We start from the raw sequence: 23,913 nt of genomic DNA, 5'->3' as shown, positions 1-23,913 counted from the left end.
AAGAAAATGTTTGAAAATCCAAAAGCACAGGAGTGGCAGTGTGGCTTGCTTCAGTTCATCTTACTATCACACATCCTTGCGATGTGACTATTGTGCATGCACACGTGGCCATCACGATAAACATATGATAAATCATTCAGCCTTAGTTGAAACTGATGGACACCATCTTGCAATTTATGTTCTTGTTGGTGAAGCAGATATATGATCTTGACAGCTCTTTGTGTGCATTGTTATCTCAGCACATCACACACATTTGCCACATTCCTGTCTGCACCTCATTTCTTAACTTTTGCATGTTTACTGTCTGCTAAGTGTTCTAACTTTAGACTCAATCATGCTTTCTGTGCCCTGAAGGCAGATTAAACGTCTGGATGAAGCCTGTGCAGGTTTCTACTACTCAGACAGGGAACAGGTTCTTCTGGATGCGGCAAAGATTGAAATAAATCAACCCATGCACAGAAAAGAGGCTACTTAAAAACAGCTGATAGACTTAAAAGCTGAGGCGTTCCAGGAGACTTTAGCTCAGTTGTTAGATAAGACCATGTCCCCCTCTCTCTCTCTTCTTTATCTTTTTACTCACAAATACTGTATAAAGAGTGAGATCACACTTTGGGAATGGAGGTATTGGTTTCAACACATCAGAGCAACTGCTTGAGCCATTGTCGTCATCAGTAAGGTTCATTTCTCCCTTTGCTCAAACACTTTCATGCTTATATCTGTCATTACCAATGTAATGCTGATAATACTGTGCATCACCAATATATAACCTCTAAATTTTAGTTTAGAAATGCACAAGTTATTATACTGATAAAGTCAAACTCTTAGAAGTTCAACACCACACCTTTCTTATCTTGTTTTCCTGCAGATTCTGTCCAACCTGGTGATGGAGGTTCTCCTCCCTGAGCTGAGGGAGCTCATCTCTCCGCGCCTCAAAGGGAAACTACACGAGAGGCAGAGGAACTGGATGCTGGTAAGAAAACCCTTCACATGTTTATTATGGAACAGGGGGTTTTCTAGTGTGGGAGAGTCAGCCTCCCCCTGATAGAACAGAATGTATGCTGCTCACACCCTTCACTTATATGAAAAATAGGGTTTCAAAAATAAATATTTAAACAACTCAGTTTTAAACATCTATGACTCACCTTCAATGACTTCTTATAGCCCTGTTTTGCTGAAGCCTATTCATGCTGTTTAATTCCTGTTAAACATTTTTTGGAAACATCAAAACTGATCATACACAAATATGTATGATTGTGCGATGTGCACATCATATTTTTCATATTGCTGTCTCGATGTCTATGGCAATAAACAAAATGCGAAAGCAAGCCAGCAGAGGAGGGGGGTGCAATGGCGCCAAAACAGTTCTGCATAATAGGGGTGTAATGTTTCATCAGTGTGTATCGATACATCCGTTGGTCGATCAAATAAAACGTCAAAACATCAATCTACATCGTCAGCTTTAAGCTACATTTTTTATTTTAAAACTCCTCCTCCAGCCCTGTTGACGGTCTCCACTCAGCTGCGTAGAATCCTGATGTTATAAGGTAGTGGTTAACAGGCTAACAGGAAGCTGCTGAGATTATCCACGAGGTTATCCACTCCTCTGCTGGTGGATTGGGCATACTTGAACACACCAGGATAGGCCTCTCACCTTGCATTTTTTTCATCTGTATGCAATCGCTACATGACCATTTATGGGTAGATACAGGCTTCCCCTTGTTGTCTAGCTACGTAGTGAGAGAAGGAAATGTCAGCGTGTCATGTGTCCTTAGATGCATTTATTGTAGTCTGAAGTCTCCTGTTAAATTCGTGATAAATATAAATTGCCTGACCTGGACATGAGCAAAGCTCCATCAGATGCTCTCTTTCTGCTCCTTTCCTGCTATGAATTTGCTCATAATTAACCAAACCCCTCCATGTATAAAAATCCTTATAGTTGTAAATCAAAAATCATGCAATATTTTACAGCAACATCATACCGTATGCCACCGATATAACATCATTAAAACTCACAAAACCACACATGAACCTGGTATATGCCATATTAATATGTAAAGTCTGGGGGGCTGAAATAGAGCAGAATATTATATAGAATATTATATAGAGCAAATATTTAAAGTCATGTGTGTAAATTTTTTCAAGAGAAATTCTGAAATAGGAAAAAAGAGACCTGAAAACGTGATCACGGTTATGAAACGGTGCAGAAAAGATACAGATCGGTGCTTTAGAGTAATCAGAGAACATGAAAGGAAACAAAAATGTTTGGTACTTAAAATGTTTGCTTTAAAGTCAATATGTTTTAACTTAAACATCCATAGTATGGTTCCCTTTTTAAAGGTAATTCAGGGCTTTTCATTTAAGTAATAAAAGATTTACAAAATGAAAAAATGGCACTGTACAGTGAAACACAATTTTTTATTTAATACAAAAATATTCTTTTTTTCAACAGTGTTTTTATTGTCTTTTGTAGCTTAATCCACAATAAATGTACAGACAGTATATTGTAGGTTTGTTCCCTTTTGACATTAACAAACATAAGAGCAAAAGAAAACATTCAGCACCCACCGTCTTTCAGATATATTGGATACTCTCTTTAAACACTAATTTACAAGAAAAAAGATCTGTACATGCATACACACATACATATATGCCATGTATAAACCATAACCTAAAGATTTAAATCCTGCTCCATCCTTTCTGCAGGTTATCACTGTATTTCTTTATTTTATTCTCAGTTTTTCTGTTGTAGAAGCTCTCCCAGGTCACCATTTTTCATTAAATCCTCAAATGGTTTCCATATTTCCTTGTAAATCTCCAATTTATTTTTCAGGATATATGTGATTCTCTCCATTGACTAAGTGTTTGACAAGTGTTTGTTTTGTATAGAGAAGTCTGTGAACTTATATTCTTTTTTTTATTAAAACATGTGTCAGGTATATTATTGATATACTTATGTAATTTTACAGGGGTTATACAAGTCTGCATAAGCCTGTTACATTGGAGAAGCTTTAAATTGGTATTGGCAGTTTTTGTTGAGCCTTTTTGCAGATCTTGTTCCATTCATTATTTTTAATGTTCACATTCAAGTTTAACTTCCAACAAAACATTATTTTTAACAAAAAGAACAGATACCTCTCAGAAGTTAAATCATCCAGAGTTTTTTTTCTGTAATTAAGGTACATAAAATCATCTGATATCAATCAAAGGCTTCTAATATTACATCACTCCAAATTCAAATTTTACTGTAGCAGATTTTGTAATATTAGTTAATATCCTTGTCCAAAGAATGACATAGTATGGGTTTAAAACTGATGATTTGCACCTGTTGTGCCAAATAAGAAAGCAACCTCTGACCTTTCTATGACAATCCAAACTTTAAACAGTCGTTTTGGGATGAAATCTTTCTGCTTCTCTCTCCAGATCACATTACACTACACCATGCCATCCCTGAAGTCCTCTGGCTCCCCCTAGTGGAGGACTGTCTCACACTTTAAAAACCACTTTTGGGATAATGCTTTTTGCAACTTAATGATGTGAATTCTACTGATAGTGCTATTTGGCCCAAACTTAAACTTTTTAATCTACTCCTGTCTCCTGACCCTGATGAGGATGTGAGAAAGTTAATGTGCATTTAAATGTTAAACAATCCTTAGTGCCAAAGTAGACAACCTCACATCACCAGTGTCTAAGGTGAATGGAGGACGAGAAAGCCTTGAAGAACTCTGAGAGCTTCAGAGCAGCAGTTTAAGTTTAGGTGTAGTCCACGTGTGGGCAGGTGATTTAAAAATTAAAAATATCTCTTTCCCATTGGAGAGCTACCAGCTTTCCTGCAGGATCAGTGAAGTTTAGGGAAGCACCATATTGGATTTTTGCCAATATCAATGTTGATATTTACAGATTTCTCTGAGCCGATACTGATATCGATACCCATATTTGAATATGTTTTTCAGACCTAAGCCTTGTCCCAACAGAGAAGAAAACGATCTTTTTCTGTTTTTATTTATTTATTTTTTGATAAAGAACCTTTCACTTTGACTGAAAACGAAGTATACACGCCAGGTACGTAAGAGATGCTCTAACGCTATCACAGAAATATGCTAAAAACAGAGAAAGAGATAGGGGAGCAAGCACACCCATAACTTTCTCCTGACTGCTGTTCTGGTTTCACTGGTTCTAAGAACATGTGGCGTATGCTGTTCTCTATGACCACTTGTTGCTCATGTGGTCATGGAGAATACTCCTAAACTTATCTCCCTGTGGAAGGCCCCTAAAACATCAGTCCTTTGATCACACTTTGAGGTTGAAGAATGAACAATCCAACTTTTGTAGTTAAAACACACTTTAAAGTTTAAAGAATGAGGATAGATAAAGAAAAAGACCTCAACTAGCAAACATCTGTTGGTCGAGCCTAAATCTCTGCTAACTTATTATATTATACATGGCCAGAATTTACTCATGCATATATGCTGATATTCAGCGATTTACAACTCTCGCTACAGATTCTCAATGGAATTTAGTTCTGGACTTTGACTGGGCAGCTCTAACACATGAATATGCTTCAGTCTTAGCCATTCCATTGTAGATCTGGCGGTATGTTTAGAGTCATTGTCCTAAATTTACAAAGAAGTTTTTGCAAAATTGTTATTTTATGATATAGTTCTATGAAAGGTTTGAGGATCATTTAAAGAAACTTTGTGGTACTTATCATGGGATACCTTAAAAATATGTTTAAAAAATTTTACAGAAATTTTAGGGAATTTGTTTGGGTTTTGGAAGGGAAAACTTCCAAGAAGTTCCTTTTCAAAGACAAGGCTGATGTTTCAACGTATCAGGTCCCAACTATCCCAGATAAGGGGGAGAAAAAAGTTCAGGTCTCAGGAGGTTAAAGGCATTGCTACCAAATACTAAGAAAATGTAAGTGAAAGTCTGACTTTGAAGAAAGAAATAAAAAATTGTCAATTATTCTGGCATTTAGTAAATGGAAATAATTTTGGTAATCCGAACTGACCTAAAACAGTAAAAGTTTAGTCTGATTTAATGTCAGACTGTGAGAAAAAAAAATGTTATGTCATTTTATACAGTGTATGTAAACTTCTGGTTTCAACTGTGAATATCAGCTGAAATTTTTAAATCTGCCAATACCGATATTTGCCGATACTATCATGCATCCCTAGTAAAATGTCTTTTTAGCTTTTTATCTATTTATCTTAGATGATGTTTTGTTGTTGTTGTTGTTTGCAGATCAGTGATGCGGTGTACAGCCTGGTGCAAACTCAGTGCCAGGCTCAGTACGAGGCCGTGCTGCAGAGATGTGAGGCAGCGCGCTCCTCTCTGGAAGCATCCATACGAACGGACATGGACCAGATCATCACATCCAAGGAGCACGTCACCAACAAGATTAAAGGTCAGCCACAGAGCAGACATTTTTACTCACTCTCTGAAATAAGTGCTGCACAATTAATCTAATCATAAATGCAGAAAGGCCTTTAAGTTCACAATAGTGCCACTATTGCACTATGTAGAAGTGCCTTTATTTTTACAAAAGTAAAAACTTTATGAATTCGTTTTGAAAGCGGTACTGTAAAAACTTCATGTTTTGTCTTTTTTATGCTACTTTATATCATTAGTTTCTGCATTTTCACTGATAACAAAGGTATCTAACACTAAAGCCCTCCCTGTTCCTCTCTCAGTAATATTTTCCTCCATCTCTCACAGCTGTGGTTCTCCCGAAGGCGGAGAAGCTGCTGAAGGTGAGCATCCAGCCGTACATCAGCTCCATCCTGGACGCCCTGATGGAGCCGACCAGCCGAGGCTTCTTCGAGGTCCGAGACGTGTTCTTCAGAGAGCTGGTGGACATGAGTAAGAACACGCTCAACCAGGGTACCAAGGAGACGGTGGCACAGGTGAGGAGGAGGGGGAGTGGAGGTTTTAAGTGTTTGTGAGAGAAGTGTTACTGATTCATGGCTGTGTAGACTTTAAAAAGGCTTGAAGTGGTATCAGCACTGACTGTTGATACGAAGTTAACGTAAAGTTGTGATTTAAATTTTCTTACTCCCCACTCTTACCCCACTCTCTACCTTTTCTGCCCCTTCTTTCTCCTCCTCTTCCTGGACCAATAATCCTCTTTTACCTCCTCTCTCCCCTGCCTAAACCTCCTTTACTCTTGCGGTCCCCCTCATCCTCCCCCGTCATCCCTTCTCCTCTGCCTCACTCCTTATTGTCATCGTCTCCCCCCCCCCGTTCTCCCTCTTTTCTCACATCCCCTTTCTCATTCCCCTTCTCTTCTCCTCTTTCCTCAGCACATGGAGAAGATCTCCATGCTTGCATTCCATCCGGTGAAGATGCAGAGCTGCTATGAGAAGGTGGAGTCTCTGAGTCTGGAGGGTCTTCAGCAGAGGTTTGACGTCTCCAGCCCATCAGTGTTTGTCCAGAGAGCCCAGATCCTCATGAGAGAGGTAAGGCTCTGATAAAACTGCTGTTTAATCCAGTTTAATTTAATCTAGCTGCTTTTAAACCAGGTATTGTTTCAATCTTGATGGTTTAGTGCGTGATGGTGGTTTTGACCAGACTCATGACCAAATTTCTTAAATTTTCCAAATAATCATCTCAAAAATGAAAGTATGATAGTTAAGCTTGTGATTTAAAGCCCTTCATCCTAAAGTTTTGATATTCCTGTCAGTATTTATTTAACCCTCTGTGCCTTAAGCTATTTTTTAACCATTGTGTCTCACCTGGACTTTTTGTCTTAAAAAGCTTATAAAATATCAACCCAGTGGTGCACAGTCAAGCTCTAAGCATCCTTTATCTAGGACAACTTGCAGCAATGTCACTGTATTTAGAAAAACAAATAAGTTATGGGACTATAAAAATAAAAAAGACAAACAATGGTACGTTTTAAACACATTTAACATTTATGACTAAGTATTTTTTTGCACAGACTTGTCCTCCTATCTCTTTGGGACCAAATAATTTTAAAAAGTATCATTCTGTGACAAAAAAAGTCTTTCGAATTTTTACATTTTACATAACAAGTGCTAGTTCTTAAATTTGGGATATATTCCCTTAAGAGAATGAAAAATGGCATGCTCTGGATTCTGGGTAATTCAAGCGGAGGATCAATATTTGTATCCTTAAAAATCCTCTGTTTGACTTTCATTCTCTTGAAGAATTTTTAGGATCCTCAACATTTGAACAGTCCTCAATTCAACAAATACAGCTCTCTGTAAGGTGGGAATGACGGAGAACAGCGGTTAAAAGTGGCCTTCCTGGTCCGTGGCGTGAAAGATTTATGGGCCTTGGTGGAGCACAGATAGCCTGGTGATTAGTAGCCATACAAGCAGCACAGCAATGATTGTTCAACATTATGGCAGCCGCCAGCACAAGCGGAGGGCACCAACAAGCTGTGAGAGGGGAAGCGTGAACACTGCCTTCACCAGCCGATAGTAAGGAGCGAAGTCCCCCAATAAAGGGGCAAACAGATGCTAGTGGCTAGCTCCCATGAAAGCGCTAGCCATCAATGCCACACATACTAAGGAACGTGAGTGCTGGGTGAGGGAGCAAAAGCACTAACTTTGTCAGTAAAGGGCATATACAAAAAAAAATCCCACAGTTACAACTGATAGAAAATAGTTGGCTTCAGCAAAAACACTGTTGTCACTCAAAGAAGAAAAAAGGTCACAAGTAAGGCTGGACTTGGAGTGGAAACACTGCCCTCACAGCAAAGCTAGCAGTGACTAGCTTCAAAGAGTTTGCTGCTACTAAGGTCCAACACTTGATAGCGAGAGGATGTAAAGGAACTCATCCCCAGATGACACCAGAATATGTAGACTGTCCAGGTCAGCTGGTGACACACGTGACCTTGTTAGTATAGCAACTCAACCTGTGCATGTGTGATGTGTTATCCAGTGGTTTAAAGAATGAAGTAGAACTCTGAGTCAGTTATCCTCCATCTGTTTAAAAAACAGACAGAAAAAATAGATCATCTTTTTTGGTTACTAATTGAATTCCCCCTTTTTATCAAACTGTTTCAGCTTTCCAGAGAGCTAAATTAGTATTTTTGTCTACTGCATACAGCAAAGTAGTGAAATGCAACACATATGAAGTTAGATCTTTTTTCCAAACTTTCATAATTGTTTGACGTAAATACTAAAATATGTGTCTGTATCCAGCCCCCATGTCATTTTCCCCTCATATTTCTTTTATTAAGGCCCAGAGTCTCTAAATCATCTCTTATCCAGTCACAAGAATTCATCCTCAGAGGTCTAGGAGTCATTCATTCAGGCATTCCCCCCTCCCAGTGGAGTAATCACTTGTCATGACCTCCTCTGTGGGGCCCAGGGCCCGGACAGGGAGGTCATTCAGAGTTCAAGTTCTCTTTCGAAACAACAAATTCAAACTGTGAAGCTGTTTCATATGTCTTTAACCAGACAGAAACGAGTCTGTACCAACACTGTTTGCATTATTCTGTTTCAGTAATTTTTTCATTTTTTCCAGAAAATATTTTTTAGCATTAAAAATGTTAGACACCATTTTTATTCATGTCATGTCAAATGAAAATTGATAGCTTTATATGTAATGAAAATTATTTTGAAATGTAAATTTTCCTTTTTTTTTCATTAAAGTGTTTCTGTTAATATAATTTTGTAAAAGTCCGTTTAAAGTCCAATAAAGTTCAATGAGTGAAAGAAAATAATTTTCTAAATTCAAAGAAGTATGTGGTTCTGTGAAACAATAAATTTTGGGACATTTTGCCTTTATTTTGGCAGAAGTCTGAACAGATTAAAATATGGAGGAGTGTTGGCTTGACTGGTCCTTTTGGTTAGGAAGGTTCTTAACTGAGTAAAATGACAAGCAGGCATTTGAGTGTAGACCGTGATGAGAGCTGTTTGAAACCTCTGAAAGATAAGGAGAGGAGCTTGAGTGCTTTCTTTATTGTCTCCTTAAGCAGACGATTCTCTGGAGCATCCTTGACCAAAGAAAAAAAGAAAAAATGGCTCACGGTCTTGAGGTGTCTGCTTCATTCAAGCAACACACCTCAAGACCGTTGATCAAACCAAATTATGTTTTTGTAGTAGGGTGTTTTTCAACCATCATGAAACTAAATGGTTTCTTTTGGAAACATTTAGTTCTAGGGATGAGTACCAAAATCCATTAGCAACGTGGCATAATCTGCAACACCATCCCCAATCAATGTAAGCTCTCTTTGAAGCACTTCTCCATGCTCAAAATAAACAAGATAATACAGATGTGTCACAAGTTGCTGTTAGAATTATTCACTGAGAAGTCATGTTTTAATTGCTTTTATTTGTCAGTTGTAGTCACCAGGGCTTCGTACACATCTGAACATGTCTGTGTAGCCAAACAATGTGATATTAAGTTAAAGCACATAAAACTATGCGCACCATGACAGCTATAGTGCTCCCCTTATTGTGTTGTTGGCCTATCACCAGACACATGCACCAGTGCACAGAGACACTAAGCCATTATGCAGTTATTTGGTGGGAAAAAATGCTGATTTTTCAAGCAAATTGTTCTAATTGCATCAACCATTTTATGACCTGGACAGCACAGCATATAAAAGTATAACAGGTTAATAGGTATTAGAGGAGCCTTTTAAAGAGGTAAAGCTTGGATGCCTATGATCTTTGGGCACTCAGGTGGTTCTGTCAACACAGTTGGCTCTGCCATCCAAAAATAAAAGTTAAATCTTTATCATGCAAAGAAGAAGCTATATGTGAACAGGATCCAGAAACGCCACCATCTTCTCTGGACTGAAGCAAAATGGAAAACTGTTCTGTGGTCAGATCATGAAAATTTGAAATTCTTTTGGAAACCACAGACACTGTCCTGTGGACTAAAGAGGAGAGGGGACCATCAAGTTTGTTATCAGCACACAGTTCTAAAACCTGCATCTCTGATGGTATGGGGTTGCATTAGTGCCTATGTTGTGAACAGCTGTCTGGAAAGGAATTATCAATGCTGAAATGTAGTTTGAAGTTTTAGAGCAACATAAGCTACCATCCAGACAACACCTTAAGGAAAGGCTTTGCATACTGCAGTAAGACAATGCTGAACCACAGACTGCATCCATCAAAACAGCATGGCTTCACAGTAGAAGAGTCCAGGTGCTGAACTGGCTGAAATAAGATGAAGGACTGTTGCACGGCTGTTGAGCATTCTGTTTTTATTTACATTTTACACAGCTTTTTTGGAATTGGGGTTGTACACTGGAACTTTGCATACGTATTGAAGGTGTTCTCTGTGATGTGTCTGTGTTGACAGCAAATGGACGACGCTGTGTACACGTTTGAGCAGATCCTTCATCAGAGTCTGGAGGCTCAGGGATCAGACGAGCTCTGTAAGACCATCCAACGCTGCCAGGATCGAGTCATCAAGGTAACACACATACACACTACAGCAAAGATGAATCATCTCTCTGTTCACAGTAGAAATTACATGCTTGGATCCAAACTATTTTTTTATGGTTTGAGCTTTGAAAGAAACAAAATAAAATGTTGATGTAAGCTGGTGTCAGCTGACACAGCTCTGAGCAAACGTCATCCATTCTTCCATTCTGGAGAAAGAAAGGTATCTGTAAGCTCAGGGTTATTAGGATGAGGGATTGCAGCAAATTCCACATCAGACTTAAATCTCCTGTGCAGTTGAGGTCAGATCTGAATGCTTGCGGCGTCTCATTACAGAGTCCTCTTACACCACACCCACTCCATAAGATTCTTCACAGCACAAAGGAAACCTGAAGTTAAGTGTCTAATGTGCATAGAGCTACGATATGGGGGGAGTGGCTTTTGAGTCCTGAAACTATGGACACTTCAAGGAAACAAGTCTAAAAAGCTCACAGCGAAATGACAGCAGAAATTGATTACAGTAAAAGCCGCCATCTAAAGCAGTAGTGTCAAACTCGAGGCCTGGGGGTCAGACCCAGCCCAGCACAGTTATACCTGGCTTACAAGGTCATAGCTATCATATTTTTATTAGAACTGCAGAGTTCGTCCAGTATAAAGATGTAAACTTAACCTTGATGATTTAAGATATCTTGAAATCATACAAATCAAAAAATGTATGAGTGAGAACAATTACATAAAAAGTCAGGAATTTAGGAGAAGAAATAAGTTTTCACTTCATACTTTCAATTTTACACCTCACAATTATGACTTAAAGATGTTATTTTCACTTTTTATTTCATATGTTGACCTTTTCAAGTCTTATTATGACCTTCTAGATTCATAGTTTAAAATTCTGCCATATTTTTACCTTTTTAGATTTTGAGTTTTATATTACATTTTGACCTTTTTAACTCCTAACTTTGACTATTAATCCCATATTTTGACCTTTTACACTCAAAGTTCTTACTCATGTTTGACTTTTGTGACTCATGATTCTGAATTTTATCTCATATTTTGACCTTTAAAACCCACAATTTCAACTTTCTGTTTCATATATTTACCTTAAACACAATTTTGACTTTTAATTTTGTGTTTTGACCTTTTAAACTAAGAATTTTGACTTCTTATCTTAGATCTTTAGCCTTTAAATGTTTTTTATTCTCAATTTATCATCAGTGCAAATTTTTTGTCTTTCCATAAGTTATTACTTGTGAAAAGCAAGCACGGAACCACTGAAAACAACTGAAAACACTGTAGTATATATATATGCCAGGCCTGTAAGTGGCGCTGTAACACTGCCATGGAAATGCACCAAAAGAGAGAAGAAGATTACGGAAAACTGCCACAGACTTTCTCCTGGTTGCCCTTCTGGTTGTTCTCAGCGGTGGATCTAAGAACATCTAGTGTATGCTGGTTTTCATGACCATTTGTTGTTTGCGGTGGTGGTAAAGTAGCATCAGATTTTGCTGTAGAAGCCATAATAAGCTCAGTAGCTTCTGCAGCATGAACACAACCCTGTAATCCACCATTGTTGTTTTGGCTTGAACCACGCATGTGGTCAGTTACTGCCAGTCAAGTTTGGTTCAGTACGACCATCTCGGTAAACCCTGATCTTATTTGTTTCCACAGCTGATGTCCATCTAGCCTTGGTCATTGTGATGGGAAATCTGTCTCTTTTCAGAATTCTTTCTGATTATTTGGCTCAACTTGGCAAAAAGAGCTGATATTTTGGTGCTCAGTGAGAGTCTGTGCTTGAAGGTGTTATATGGATATTTGTGACAATTTCTGTCATTAAAATAATGACATTAAATTTCAGTATAGTTACACTTCTAAACTTGTCAGAATTAAGTTTGAGTGATCAAAAACTAAAACGACTTTTGTCTCATTACATGTCCAAATATGCTATTGCTGTTTGTCTACCTTTGTTGTCTCTACCATCACTCTACAGCCCAGTTTACAGCCCATAATGTCTAACTGTGCAGCCCAATGAGCAACAGATGCAATATAAGGATATCATTTTTTTCTTTCCTTCAGAAATTTGACTACGACAGCAGCACGGTGAGGAAGCGTTTCTTCCGAGAGGCTCTCCTTCAGATCTTCATCCCCTACATGCTGAAGCAGCTCAGCCCCACATGCTCACCGGTGAGTCTCACAGCATTCTGTCTACGACGGATGGACATATTTTACTTTAAATACATTTTTACACTTGAAAGATATGTAGATAATACTTGTGATGTGTGTGATTATCTAACTAAAGGGTTCAAGTTAAATCCCTGGGTAGTCTGCACTAGAATTACTAGTTGCTTTACCTAATTCTTGGATTTTTTTCAATTTAAGCCAACAATCCTGGTCAAATTATCTGGGTAAGGACCCAAAAGAAGGTTGCTTTTTTTTTTTTTACTAAAAAAAAAAAACAAAACAAAACAATAAACAAAATAGGTTTGCCATGTACAGACCCCCTACGCAAGAGGTCATCAACTTACTTTTTACAAGGACCAGCTTTTTCATGACTGACGCTGTGGGGGCCGGGCATTAAAATAAACTGAAATCAAATCAAAATTTTGTTTTATTACTCAATATCAGTGGCAGCCACAGTGAATCTGAGAGTTTGGGTGTTACCTCTCTAAAGACATCTTGTTTGTGCTTTTATTCCAAATGGTTCAAACACAGCATTCAGTTTAATTTGGGTATTACTGGGTAGGACTTTTGACCTTATTTCACCTGAAATTCTAAGTGGCCTAAGCTCCTTATTATTAGAGATTCGTGTGACTGCCTACCACTGTCTATAGTTGATATTTAGTTGTCAAATTATTAGGCCATCATAATAAGCATCTCCTTCCTCATTCTTGCATGTTTGATGCTTGGATTTCCCTGTTTTTTGTTTTTTGTTTTTTTTTGTGTGCATATTTGACTGTTGCTTTTTTTTTTTTTTTTTTTTTTTTTTTTAATAACTCCAGGAGCTGCCGCGCTTCCAGGAGCTGATCTTTGAGGATTTCTCTCGCTTCATCCTGGTGGAGAACATCTTTGAGGAGGTGGTGCTGCACTCTGTCATGAAGGACATCATGATGGGTCTGTCTTCACCTTCTGCACTTCAGTAGTTCATTCTTTGGTCAAGTTTCCTCTAATGCCTGAATCTTAGCTGTTTAAAAAAAGGTTTTTAAGCAGAAGTGGGCATATGTAATTGAAAATTTTACCTGTTAATTTGGTAAATTCCAACTAAGCCATCTAAAAAACAAAATTAATAAAAAGCAGTATCCATCCCTCTTGAATCTAGTGGTGTAGAGCATGGGTCCCAAATGGTGTGGGTGCCTTGAGCCAAGTCTTGGTGTTCCTACAATTATTACAACTATGCATAACCTAAGTTCAATCAGGACCACTTTTTCATTAAACAGACTTGATGTGTGGTTATAGATGGGTTTCTTTATTAGCAGTTCTTAATTTGCACTCATTGCTTTCATGCACATGACTGTTTTGAGAAGCCCCTGCCCTTCCGCGAGACTACATGGAAAGTATCAAGCAGGAACACCACATGTTCCTATCTTTCCTTTGCCTACAAGGAAAGCCTGGGGCAGGAAGAGAAGCAGCAGAAGAACTCAAAGCAGAGCAGCCATCATGACAACATAATCTCACTCACAAAGTCAGAGACAGAATAAAGGAGGAGCTGGGGTGGAGGAGGGTTGTAAAAAGTGGCTTGCAGAAGGAATAGCAAAGCATAGCCAGGCAAGAGCAGTCTGAATATAGCAGCATGAGTGCGATTTGCCAATAGCGTGCTGATTGAATGAATCAGCTGGCTGTCAGCTGATGAGGGCTTGCGAGATCAGCTGATTTCAGTTATATGGCAACACCTGACTTTGTGGCTTGCCTGGATTTACTGTAATATGTAAGAAGCTATTTTGTATAGATATGGTTTTGGTGTGCCTTGAAATTTTGGCTTGATCTTAGGTGCACCTTGGGCAAAAATAAGATTGAAAACCACATGCATTAAATTTGGAAGTGTTCTCTCTCCTCTCTCTGCAGCTGTGAAAGAGGCAGCGGTCCAGAGGAAACACAACCTGTACAGAGACAGCATCGTGCTCGGCAACAGTGACCCCAGTCTGCACCTGCTGGGAGAAAACCCCTCCATCGACTGGGCCGGGGAGTACGGAGGAGCGCAGGAGGAGGTTGATGGAGCAGGGGAGGAGCCTGAAGGCGATGCAGAGGGAGAGGAGTCCCAGAAGAGGAGGAGGATGAAGCAGGTGGTGTCCATGATCCAGGTGGAGGGAGCCCCAGTCCTACCTGGTGAGTCGTGTGTGGAGGTGCCCGGTGTCGACGACATCCCGGAGGAGGACGGAGAGTTGGAGGAGGATGAAGAGGAGGACAGAAAGTTGGAAGAGAAAGTTTGTCCTGCACAAAACGAATTGGGTAGTCCTGAAAAAGCAGAGGCATCTACAGACTTAAACAGTTCTGAGGTAAAGGGAGAGGAGGAAGAATCAGAGCATAAAGAGGTCCAGCAGGTGGCTGAAACTCCGACAGAAAGCTCTCCAGCTGCTGAGGAGAAACTTGTAGAAGACAGCCAGCCAGTGACAGAGGAAGAACAACCACAATGCAACCAGGAGGCCACAGAGGAGGTGCTTCCACCACCGCCTCCATCTGAGGAAACCCCTGCTGGAGCTACAGAACAAGGTTGTTCTGAAATTCTTAAACTTTATTTTAGTTTTTCAGTTTCATCATGGTTTTGAATCCTATTTAATGCTAATTTGTCAGTTTATCTTGTTAGACAATTAAAATGGTTTAGTTTTGGGTTACTTTTATCAGTTTCTGTGTTTAGTTTTTTGTGTTCTTTATTGTAAAGATCTTAAGCAGCTCCCTTAACTAGAACTACCATCTGTTGGTTATACACAGTGGTGCCTACAGAAGTGAACACATTCTAACCCCTAGTTTCCACACATGTATGACCAGAAGTCCATTCATTCCTATGGAAATTTCTGTTATCCAACCTGCCTGCAAAACTCCTTCCCTCTGTAATATGTATAGTATTTATGTGTCACAAGTATGTGGGAAAAAAATAACTTTTGCAGTAGATTTCAGAGAGAATGTATGGCAGTGTGCTAGCTAACCAAGCTGCTAACTAGCTAACAGGATAAGACGAGTCTTATTTATTAGCTTGATATGAATAAAAATGTAAACTTTATCTCCATGATTTTAAATATCCTTACTAGGTCATAAAAACTTGACAAAGTTAAAAAAAAAAAAAAAAAAAAAAAAAAATGGAGAAAAAGTCAGGAATGAGGGGAAAAAAATTCAGATATCCAACTTTGTATCTCCCAGTTACGACTAAAACTTGAAATTTTGACTTTTTATTTCATATTTTGACCTTTTAGATTTGTTATTTCAAATCATAAGTCATATTTTGACCTTTTATACTCATGATCTGGAATTTTATCTCATATTTTGACCTTATAAATCATGTTTTTGTATTTTGTCTTATACTTGGACCTTACAGACTCATGATTATGTTCATTATCTCCCGTTTGAACTTTTAAGCTCTTAACTTTGACTTTTAATCCCATATTTTGACTTAAATTCATAATTTCAAATTTCATCTCATATTTTTACCTTTCAAACTCATCATTTTGACTCTATCTTAAATTTTGACCTTTAAAATTGTGACTTTCTTTGTTATATATATGCCTTTTAAAAACAGGATTTTGACTTTTAATTTTGTTTTGACCTTCTCAACTATTAAGTTTGACTTTTTATCTCAGTTTTTTAGCCTTTAAATTTATTATTTTGACTTGAATCTTCAATCATTTATCTTTGGTGCTAAGTTTTTTTTTTCCTTTCTTAATTCATTACTTGTGAAAATGAAGCAGACACTTTATGGTGCATGTTGACCCCGTTAGGCCCTGGGGTTAGACCAAAATTCAGATTTCTGCCCCTCCTGTAATTGAGTTTAACTCCCCTGTTCTAGACTCTTATCTCCCTTCATCTGCCTTGATGTGGAGGTCTGCAGCACTAAGTCAGCTATGAAATTGATCACCTCCTCGCCAGGTAAACCAGTTAACTTTAAAAAAAAACAAAAACACTTATTTAGTGAAGCCCAGGTATCATGCCCATAATTGTAGAATTTTTCCAATGTTTCCTGCTGCATGTAGGTCCACCTAGAGCAGTGCCTCCTAAATCTGGGCCCCAGAAAGCCACAAGAGTTCATCCATTGATAATAAACCACCATCCTTGAATTTTTCAAAATAAAGTCCTGTTTTTAAAACATTTTGAAATTCCTCATGATAAAATTCTTAAAGCAAACGAAACATGGCCAGAAGATGCACGTTACATGCCACCTTTCAATCATTTCATTTAATCTAATGTACAAAAGCGGTGTCACAGTTTAACTGGTCTTGATTTAAATGGTGTCACTCCGTTGTAAATTCCTCTCCACTGCTCACTTCTTGAGTACATAAGGAGTACATAAGGTGAAGATAACCCTCAGTTTAAAATGGTTGTACAAGCTTTTAGCATTACAAAGTTAAAGCACATCATTGCAGAAGAGGTTTGTGCTATGGCTCAGAAAAAGGTCAGTTCCAAAGTGAGCAAGCTCTCTGATTTTTTTTTGTGTGTGTGTGTGTGTGTGTGTGTGTGAAATGATTTAGTTGATTTAATTATTCAGAGATAGACAGCAGAACCACAACAAGGTCACAAAGTCATATAACTGACAGTTGTTGATTCTAGTTAATATTATAGCCAGAGTCAATGAAATTATTTATATGTTTATTTTTATTATGATTACTTTGTTTCAGAAGCGCCCTCAGAGACAACATCAGACTTCCCCCCACCCCCGCACGACGACAGTGGCTTCCAGTCTCCCTGCAGCGAAGGCGGTGAGGAGCAGGAGGAGGAGGCGGTCCCACAGCCAGCAGAGGAGCAGCAGACGGGTGATGCAGCCGCGCCAGTAGCAGAAAGCCAACGCAGTGACTCTGAGCCTGCAGAGCAGTGACGATTGGAATTTTTTTTGTTGTACATGAACTCAATCCTGCCTTGTTTACCATGATTTTTTTTAAATCTCTTCAGTAGTAATGATGTTGATTTAAACTCCTCCTCCTCCTCGTCAGTTACAAACACAGCAGAACATTTACCGAGCAGGCCTCAGGTGCTGTTTTCTTCATTTAAGAATATTATTCATCCTATAAAACCTTCACAACTTTGCAGAAAATGTCTGAGCTTTATTTCACATGTTCCACAATGTTCTTAGTATAAATATAAGCACCAGCGTGAGGTCTTAATGGTGATTTATGAGTATATAAGGTGGATTTGGTTAAAAAAAAAAAACATATTAACTGATTTAATTCATCATTTTGTCTTTTTAAGTCAAGTTGCCTTTGATAACTGCCAAATATTTACATTTTTTTAAAGCATTTCTTTATGTAAATATGATTTCTGTTAGTAAATCCTCATCTATCGTTGGACCTAAATGACAGCAGAAGATAATTTACATTATGCATTATTATTCATTTATTGTCTGGATGTGCCGTCTAAAGACTTGACAATTCCTTTGTATTGTTGGGAGTAACACTATTTGATCCCTAACAAGGAAAGCTTTTGTATATGTTGTATAAATGTGTCTTTGGAGCTGTGATCACCAAACCGACATTTTACATCATTTTATGTGTTCAGTAATGTCTCTGATGATTTCAACACCTTGCTTTTATTTATTTTTGTGCACCCTGTCTCTATTTTCAACAGTGTCCTTTTAGATTTATTTTACTTGTGTTTGAGACAAATAACTGTTATTGATAATAAATCATTACTGATTAATTATTATCACTTTGTCCTCTGAGTTGTTGGTTCTGCAGGCATAGAAAGTGTGCAACAGTAACACTAATTCATCAACACAATTGACACTGAGGTCTTATGGACATTTGTAATTGTATATGTCTAAGATGCTTTCTGACAATATCAATGTTTTTACAATTCCAAAAAAGTTGGGATGCTGTAAAAACAGAATGCCGTGACTGTCAGATCTCATAAACCCATATTTTATTCAAAAACATAACATCAGATGCTGAAAGGGAGACATTTTACCATTTTGTGGAAAATATTAGCTCATGTTGAATTTGATGGCAGCAACACATATCAAAATAGTTGGAACAGGGCCATGTGCAACACCAGGAGGTGAGGAGACCAGTTGCTGGAGTTTTGGGGGAGGAATGTTGTCTCATTCCTCTTTGATGTAGGATTTTAGCTGCTCAGCAGTCCTCTTTTTTGCTTGATTTTTCTTTCTATGGTGCTCCAAATGTTTTCTATTGGCGATAGGTCTGGACTGCAGACAGGCCTGTTGAGCACCTGGACTCTTCTATTGTGAAGCCATGCTGTTGTGATGGATGTGGTATGTGGTTTAGAATTGTCTTGCTGGAATAGTCAAGGCCCTCCCTGAAAGATACATCGTCTGGATGGGAGCATATGTTGCTCTAAAACCTCGATCTACCTTCCAGCATTGATGGTCCCTTTCCAGATGTATAATCTGCCCATGCCATCAGAAAAGCTGGCTTTTGAACTGTGATAACAAGCTGGATGGTCTCTCTCCTCATAAGTCCACAGGACATGGTGTCTGTTATTTTGAGTCAGCTGGCCACAGAACAGTTTTCTATTTTGTCTCAGTCCATTTTAAATGAGCTTTGGCCCAGAGAAGGCACATATGGCTTCTTCTTTGTAAGATACAGCTTTACCTTTGATTTTTGGATGGCACGACCAACTGTGTAGACACACGACAATTCCTGTAAGTGTTCCTGATCCCATGCAGGGATTTTCAGTACAGAATCATGCCTTTATTAAGGCAGGGCTCAAGGATCACTAGTATCAAATATTGACCTTTGACCTTGTCCCCTGCTTAGAGATTTCTTCAGATTCTCTGAAACTTTCATTGAAGATGTAGACTGTAGATTAGGGCTGTCCAGTTTGGGGCCCACAGGCCAACTTTGGCCCATGAGCCATTATTTTTGGCCCGCTGCCCATGTTCTAATTTTTTATTTTATCTTATTTTTTATTATTATTTTCCCACTGCCAGCAGTCTAAATATTTCTTTCAATATTTATTTATTGTTGCACTTACTCTCCTGACCACAAATTAACATTGTGTTACACTGGGGGTAAGGTGGCTCTTGATGGCTGTTGAGCTCCATCAGCTCAGATCTGGATGCCCATGACCAGAGAGTGGGTCAGTGAGAAGATGCTGGGGTCATGGCAGAGATGGAGCGTGTGAGGCAGTGGCACACAGATAAGAGAAAGTTTAAAAATAGTTGGAAACATGAGTACTTTTTCACTGAAATTGATTTCAAGGTAGTATGCCTAATTAGTATTTGTGCCATATGGATGTTCAGTAATTTCATACTGTGAAACACAATAAAGAATAGTGTTATTCATTTTCAAAATTACTTTGTATGAGTTTTATTTTGCACAATGATTCTATAGGCATAGTTAATTTCATGCATTGCAACATAAATGTTGAGTTTTGGCCCGCAACCCTCCACCCGATTCATTTTTGGCCCTTCACTGAAAAGAATTTGGGCACCCCTGCTGTAGACTATTGGATAGTAAAAGTCTTAAACATTTTACATTGAGGAACATTTTTCTGAAATTGTTCCACAATTCAGGCCTAGTTTTTTCATAGATTGGTGAACCTCTGCCTCTCTAAACAGCTTCTCCTGCTGTTTTTCATTAGTACTTACTTTCGTTTTCGGCTTTCGTTGCCCTGTCCCTACTTTTTTTGAGATTTTTTTGAGCTACCATCAAATTCAAAATGGGCTAGCATTTTTCATGAAATTGTAAAGTGTCTCAGTTTCAACATCTGGCATGTTGTTTATGTTCTATTGTAAATAAAATATGGGTTTGTGAGATTTGACAGCCATTGCATTTTGTTTTTGTTTATATTTTACACAGTGTCCTAACTTTTTTGGAATTGTTGCAGATATGCAATGTTAGTGACCCATTTTAACATTTCAAATAAATAAAATAGATGCAAAGCTGCTGTCAGAAGATAAAATAGTCACCAGTGGTCAACAATAGACGTTAATGTCCATGATAATAGAATCAATGTGCTTGGTATCTGCAGGATTTGACATGTAGAATGATCATTCTGATACTAGCATTAGCAACAATTATAGCAATGATAAAGAGCTGCAAAACTGCCTGATTTTTCCTCCTATATACTGGAGTGGTCAAACCGTTTAAACATTAGATCTCTGTTCATCATCAGAAAGATGGTGGGTCCTGAGGGTTTGACATTGCAGTTTACATTTGTGCCACTAGAGGGAGCAGTGGCATCATTCATGTCCCAGGCTTTCATCAACATCCCTGTTTCAGTCAGTTAGTAGTGGTTTTACAGTCCGGGAAGGGTTCGTAATAGTCCAGCGCCTGATTCCCTGAGGGGCCCGATGATATAATCCATATAGGTGTGCACCAGCGATGAGATTTACATCTTGACCTTTTCATGCATTAATCATGACAACCTCATGAGGATTTTTTATTCTATTTTTCTCACTCTGTGGCATCAAATATTATATTTATATTATTAAAGATAAAAAAGATCCTCGTGTGTTTGGCTGTGTGAAATGCTCTGATGCTGACCTCTCAGGGTCTTGAGTGAAGGTCTTCTGGAAGAACCTCTGTTGGAGAACCAGCAAGAGATTCAAACAGAGAACTGATTCCTGAATTATAACTTGTTAATTTGTGTGTTTACGAACTCTGTCTAAAGTTCAGTGATAGAGAAAAAAACAAAGGCTTATAAAGGATTAATGATTTTTATTTAAGGTCTCAACAATGAGGAACAATGATTACAAGATATGTGAATAAAATGTTAAATGTTGACATGAAAATGATTAAACGCTTCTAAAGACAAACAATAAAACCTAAAAGCACTGACCATGGGACAGATTAGTTATTAAACAGCCATGTGTCTTTGATTTTTCATTGAAAAATTCTTGCCTTAGTGCTTAGTTTATATTCACAATTGAACATGTTGGAGTTTACATCAGTCATTGCATGAGCAAAATCAAACTCCTTTAAATGGTGTTCATTGAAGTTGTTGAATAATATAATTGTGCTAAATGAAAGAAAATCCAATCCTGTGATTTGATCCTGTCATATCAGACTGTCTTCTTAGATTTGGTTCTTAGCTGAGAACAAATCACAGAGAAGAAGACTTTGCTGAATGTCAGAATCTTCTTCAAAACTGTGTAAGAACAAGTTTGTGAGTAAGAACACTTGGTGAATGAGGTCCAACAAACAGCAACAAACATGAAAAAAAATCAAGGTGAAGGATTCAAACACAGAATTGAACCCACTTTTTCTTTAAATGACTTCTGTCTACTTCAGCTTACACAGCTCAGCTGTGGAACCGTCCAAAATCACAAGTCCAGCATGTAGAGGCTGAGTGAATGTGGTGTGGACTCTGTGGAGGAGAGTCATGGTTTCAGAGATGCTGTAGAAGGACAGAATACCTGCTCTGTGATCCAGGTACACTCCCACTCTTGGGGACCGAGGACCAGAGACAGGAGTATGGACATTGTTGTACCAAAATTCATAATCACTGTAAGAACAATAGAATGCCCAAGATTTGTCATTGCATCCAAATTCACATTTCTTCCAGTCCCCTGTTCTGCTGATATTCTTGTATGTGACTGCTACAAAAACAAATCCTCTCCACTCCACCTCCCAGTAACAACGTCCAGTCAGACTCTCTCGACTCAGGACCTGATACTCTCCCCTGAATCTGTCTGGGTGACTACGATAAGACTGTTGTTGTCTCGTCCATCTAACTTTTCTGTTCCCATCAGATAATAACAGATAGCTGTTTGCTGTGTTTGGATCCAGTGTGATGTCACATGAATATCTGATGAACTCCTCTCTGGTCTTGGGCTCTGGTTGTGGCTGTAAAACATCCACATCAGTCCCTGTGAGTGAGATGTTTGTCCATGTCTCTGTCAGGACATCCTGTAGTTTATCTCTGACTGCTGACACAGCCACTGTCATGTCTTCAAAGTACCTCAGAGGACGGATATGGATGCTGGATGAGCGTGTAGGTTGTCTGAGTGCTGACAGTGAGGGGTAGTCGTGTAGAAACTGGTTGTGATCCTGTGTTTGTGACAGCGTCTGCAGCTCGCCGTCTCTCCTCTTCAGCTCAGCGATCTCCTGCCTCAGCTTCTCCTCCAGCTCTTTGACACGACTCACTTGGCTTTCCTGCTGGGATCGGACCTGCTGGGTCACATCGGAGTGTCGTTTCTCCATGAGATGGATCAGCTGGGTGAAGATCTTCTGGCTGTCCTCCACTGCTTTATCAGCGGAGCAATTGATGGCCTCTGCTTCCTGTTGAAGCAGCTTCACATCTTTCTCTCTGTCCTGGATTCTCTGCTGGATGTTTTGTCGACTCACCTCCAGCTCTCTCTGCCTCTCAGCCCTCTCTGCTGCAGCTGAGACTGTGTCGTGGCCTTTATGCTCATCCACAGAGCAAAGATAACAGATAGACTGCTGATCAGTGCGACAGAACATCTTCATCACCTGAACATGACGAGAGCAGACGTTCTCCTGGACCTTCTTGGATGGCTCCATTAGCTTGTGTTTCTTTAAAGGAGCTACTTCAAAATGAGGCTGAAGGTGATTCTGACAGTAAGAGGCCAGACATTGCAGACAGGACTTCTGGGCTTTCAGTTTCCTCCCACTGCAGAAATCACAGGCCACATCTTCAGCTCCAGCATAGCAGTGATCAGCAGGAGCAGCTTGGAGTCCGCTCTTCTCCAGCTCCTCCACTAAAACTGCTAACATGGTGTTTTTCAGCAGGACAGGCCTCGGTGTGAAGGTCTGCCTGCACTGAGGGCAGCTATAGAGTTTCTTCTCATCTTCTTTATCCCAGTGGGTTTGAAGACATTCCATGCAGTAGCTGTGTCCACAAGGAACAGTCACCGGATCCACCAGTAGATCCAAACAGATGGAACAAGAGAAGGCTTCTTGATCCAGCTGAACTCCTTTCTGCGCCATTTCAGCTCTCAGAGACAATGACCGTCTGAGTTTGACTTCCTGAGAAATGAAACTAGTTTGAGCTCTGATCTACAAAGCATGTGTTTGTGCTGTGAAGGTCAGCTCCTGTTGGTCACACCCATCTTCAAACTGTAGATCTGATGGGGAGAGAACAAGGAAATGTTGTCAGAGAGGAGCTTCCTGTTTCTCAGAAAGAAGAGGCAGGGATTATCAAGTTCTGCTTTATTCCATGAAGAGGAGGGTCTTAGTGAAGTCTTAACTTGGCTTCCACTTTTATGACGAAGCCTGAGTTCAAATCTGCTCCACATCTGAAAACATTTGAAGCTTTTAAAACTAAAATATGCAGAATTTTTGCTCTGAAATGTCTACATGAGTCATTTTAGACACTAGTCCATTCTAGCTTATACAGTCAGGTTGAATGGGCTACATCTATATACGCTCTTACATGGTATTTATACAGAAACTGAGGGGAAGAAACAAGCTTTTATGTCCATTATGCAGAATTG

General features: G+C 39.0%; 2 protein-coding genes across 3 annotated transcripts in view; one reads left to right on the top strand and one right to left on the bottom strand.

The window, feature by feature from the left end:
• niban2b (niban apoptosis regulator 2b) overlaps positions 1–18,200 on the top strand; it is a 61,474-nt gene extending 43,274 nt beyond the window's left edge. Inside the window, exons 7-15 of one of the 2 annotated variants that reach the window (XM_041788540.1) lie at positions 866–970; positions 5,242–5,404; positions 5,716–5,903; positions 6,300–6,455; positions 10,282–10,395; positions 12,438–12,545; positions 13,361–13,472; positions 14,421–15,065; positions 17,183–18,200. In XM_041788540.1, coding sequence (XP_041644474.1) covers positions 866–970; positions 5,242–5,404; positions 5,716–5,903; positions 6,300–6,455; positions 10,282–10,395; positions 12,438–12,545; positions 13,361–13,472; positions 14,421–15,065; positions 17,183–17,376 — 1,785 coding nt within the window. In that variant the 3' untranslated portion in view covers positions 17,377–18,200. Of the gene's footprint in view, positions 1–865; positions 971–5,241; positions 5,405–5,715; positions 5,904–6,299; positions 6,456–10,281; positions 10,396–12,437; positions 12,546–13,360; positions 13,473–14,420; positions 15,066–17,179 lie in introns of both variants that reach the window. The other variant, XM_041788539.1, reaches the window with a different exon arrangement.
• A 3,428-nt stretch (positions 18,201–21,628) lies between these two features.
• On the bottom strand, positions 21,629–23,435 carry LOC121510489 (tripartite motif-containing protein 16-like). The gene has a single exon (XM_041788541.1). It carries the CDS (start codon positions 23,405–23,407, stop codon positions 21,740–21,742), a length of 1,668 nt encoding a protein of 555 aa, XP_041644475.1. The 5' UTR covers positions 23,408–23,435; the 3' UTR covers positions 21,629–21,739.
• Positions 23,436–23,913: the final 478 nt, after the last annotated feature.

The sequence above is a fragment of the Cheilinus undulatus genome, linkage group 5, assembly GCF_018320785.1.
Source record: "Cheilinus undulatus linkage group 5, ASM1832078v1, whole genome shotgun sequence".
NCBI classification, from domain to species: domain Eukaryota; kingdom Metazoa; phylum Chordata; class Actinopteri; order Labriformes; family Labridae; genus Cheilinus; species Cheilinus undulatus.
This window is presented reverse-complemented; position numbering and strand designations above follow the sequence as displayed.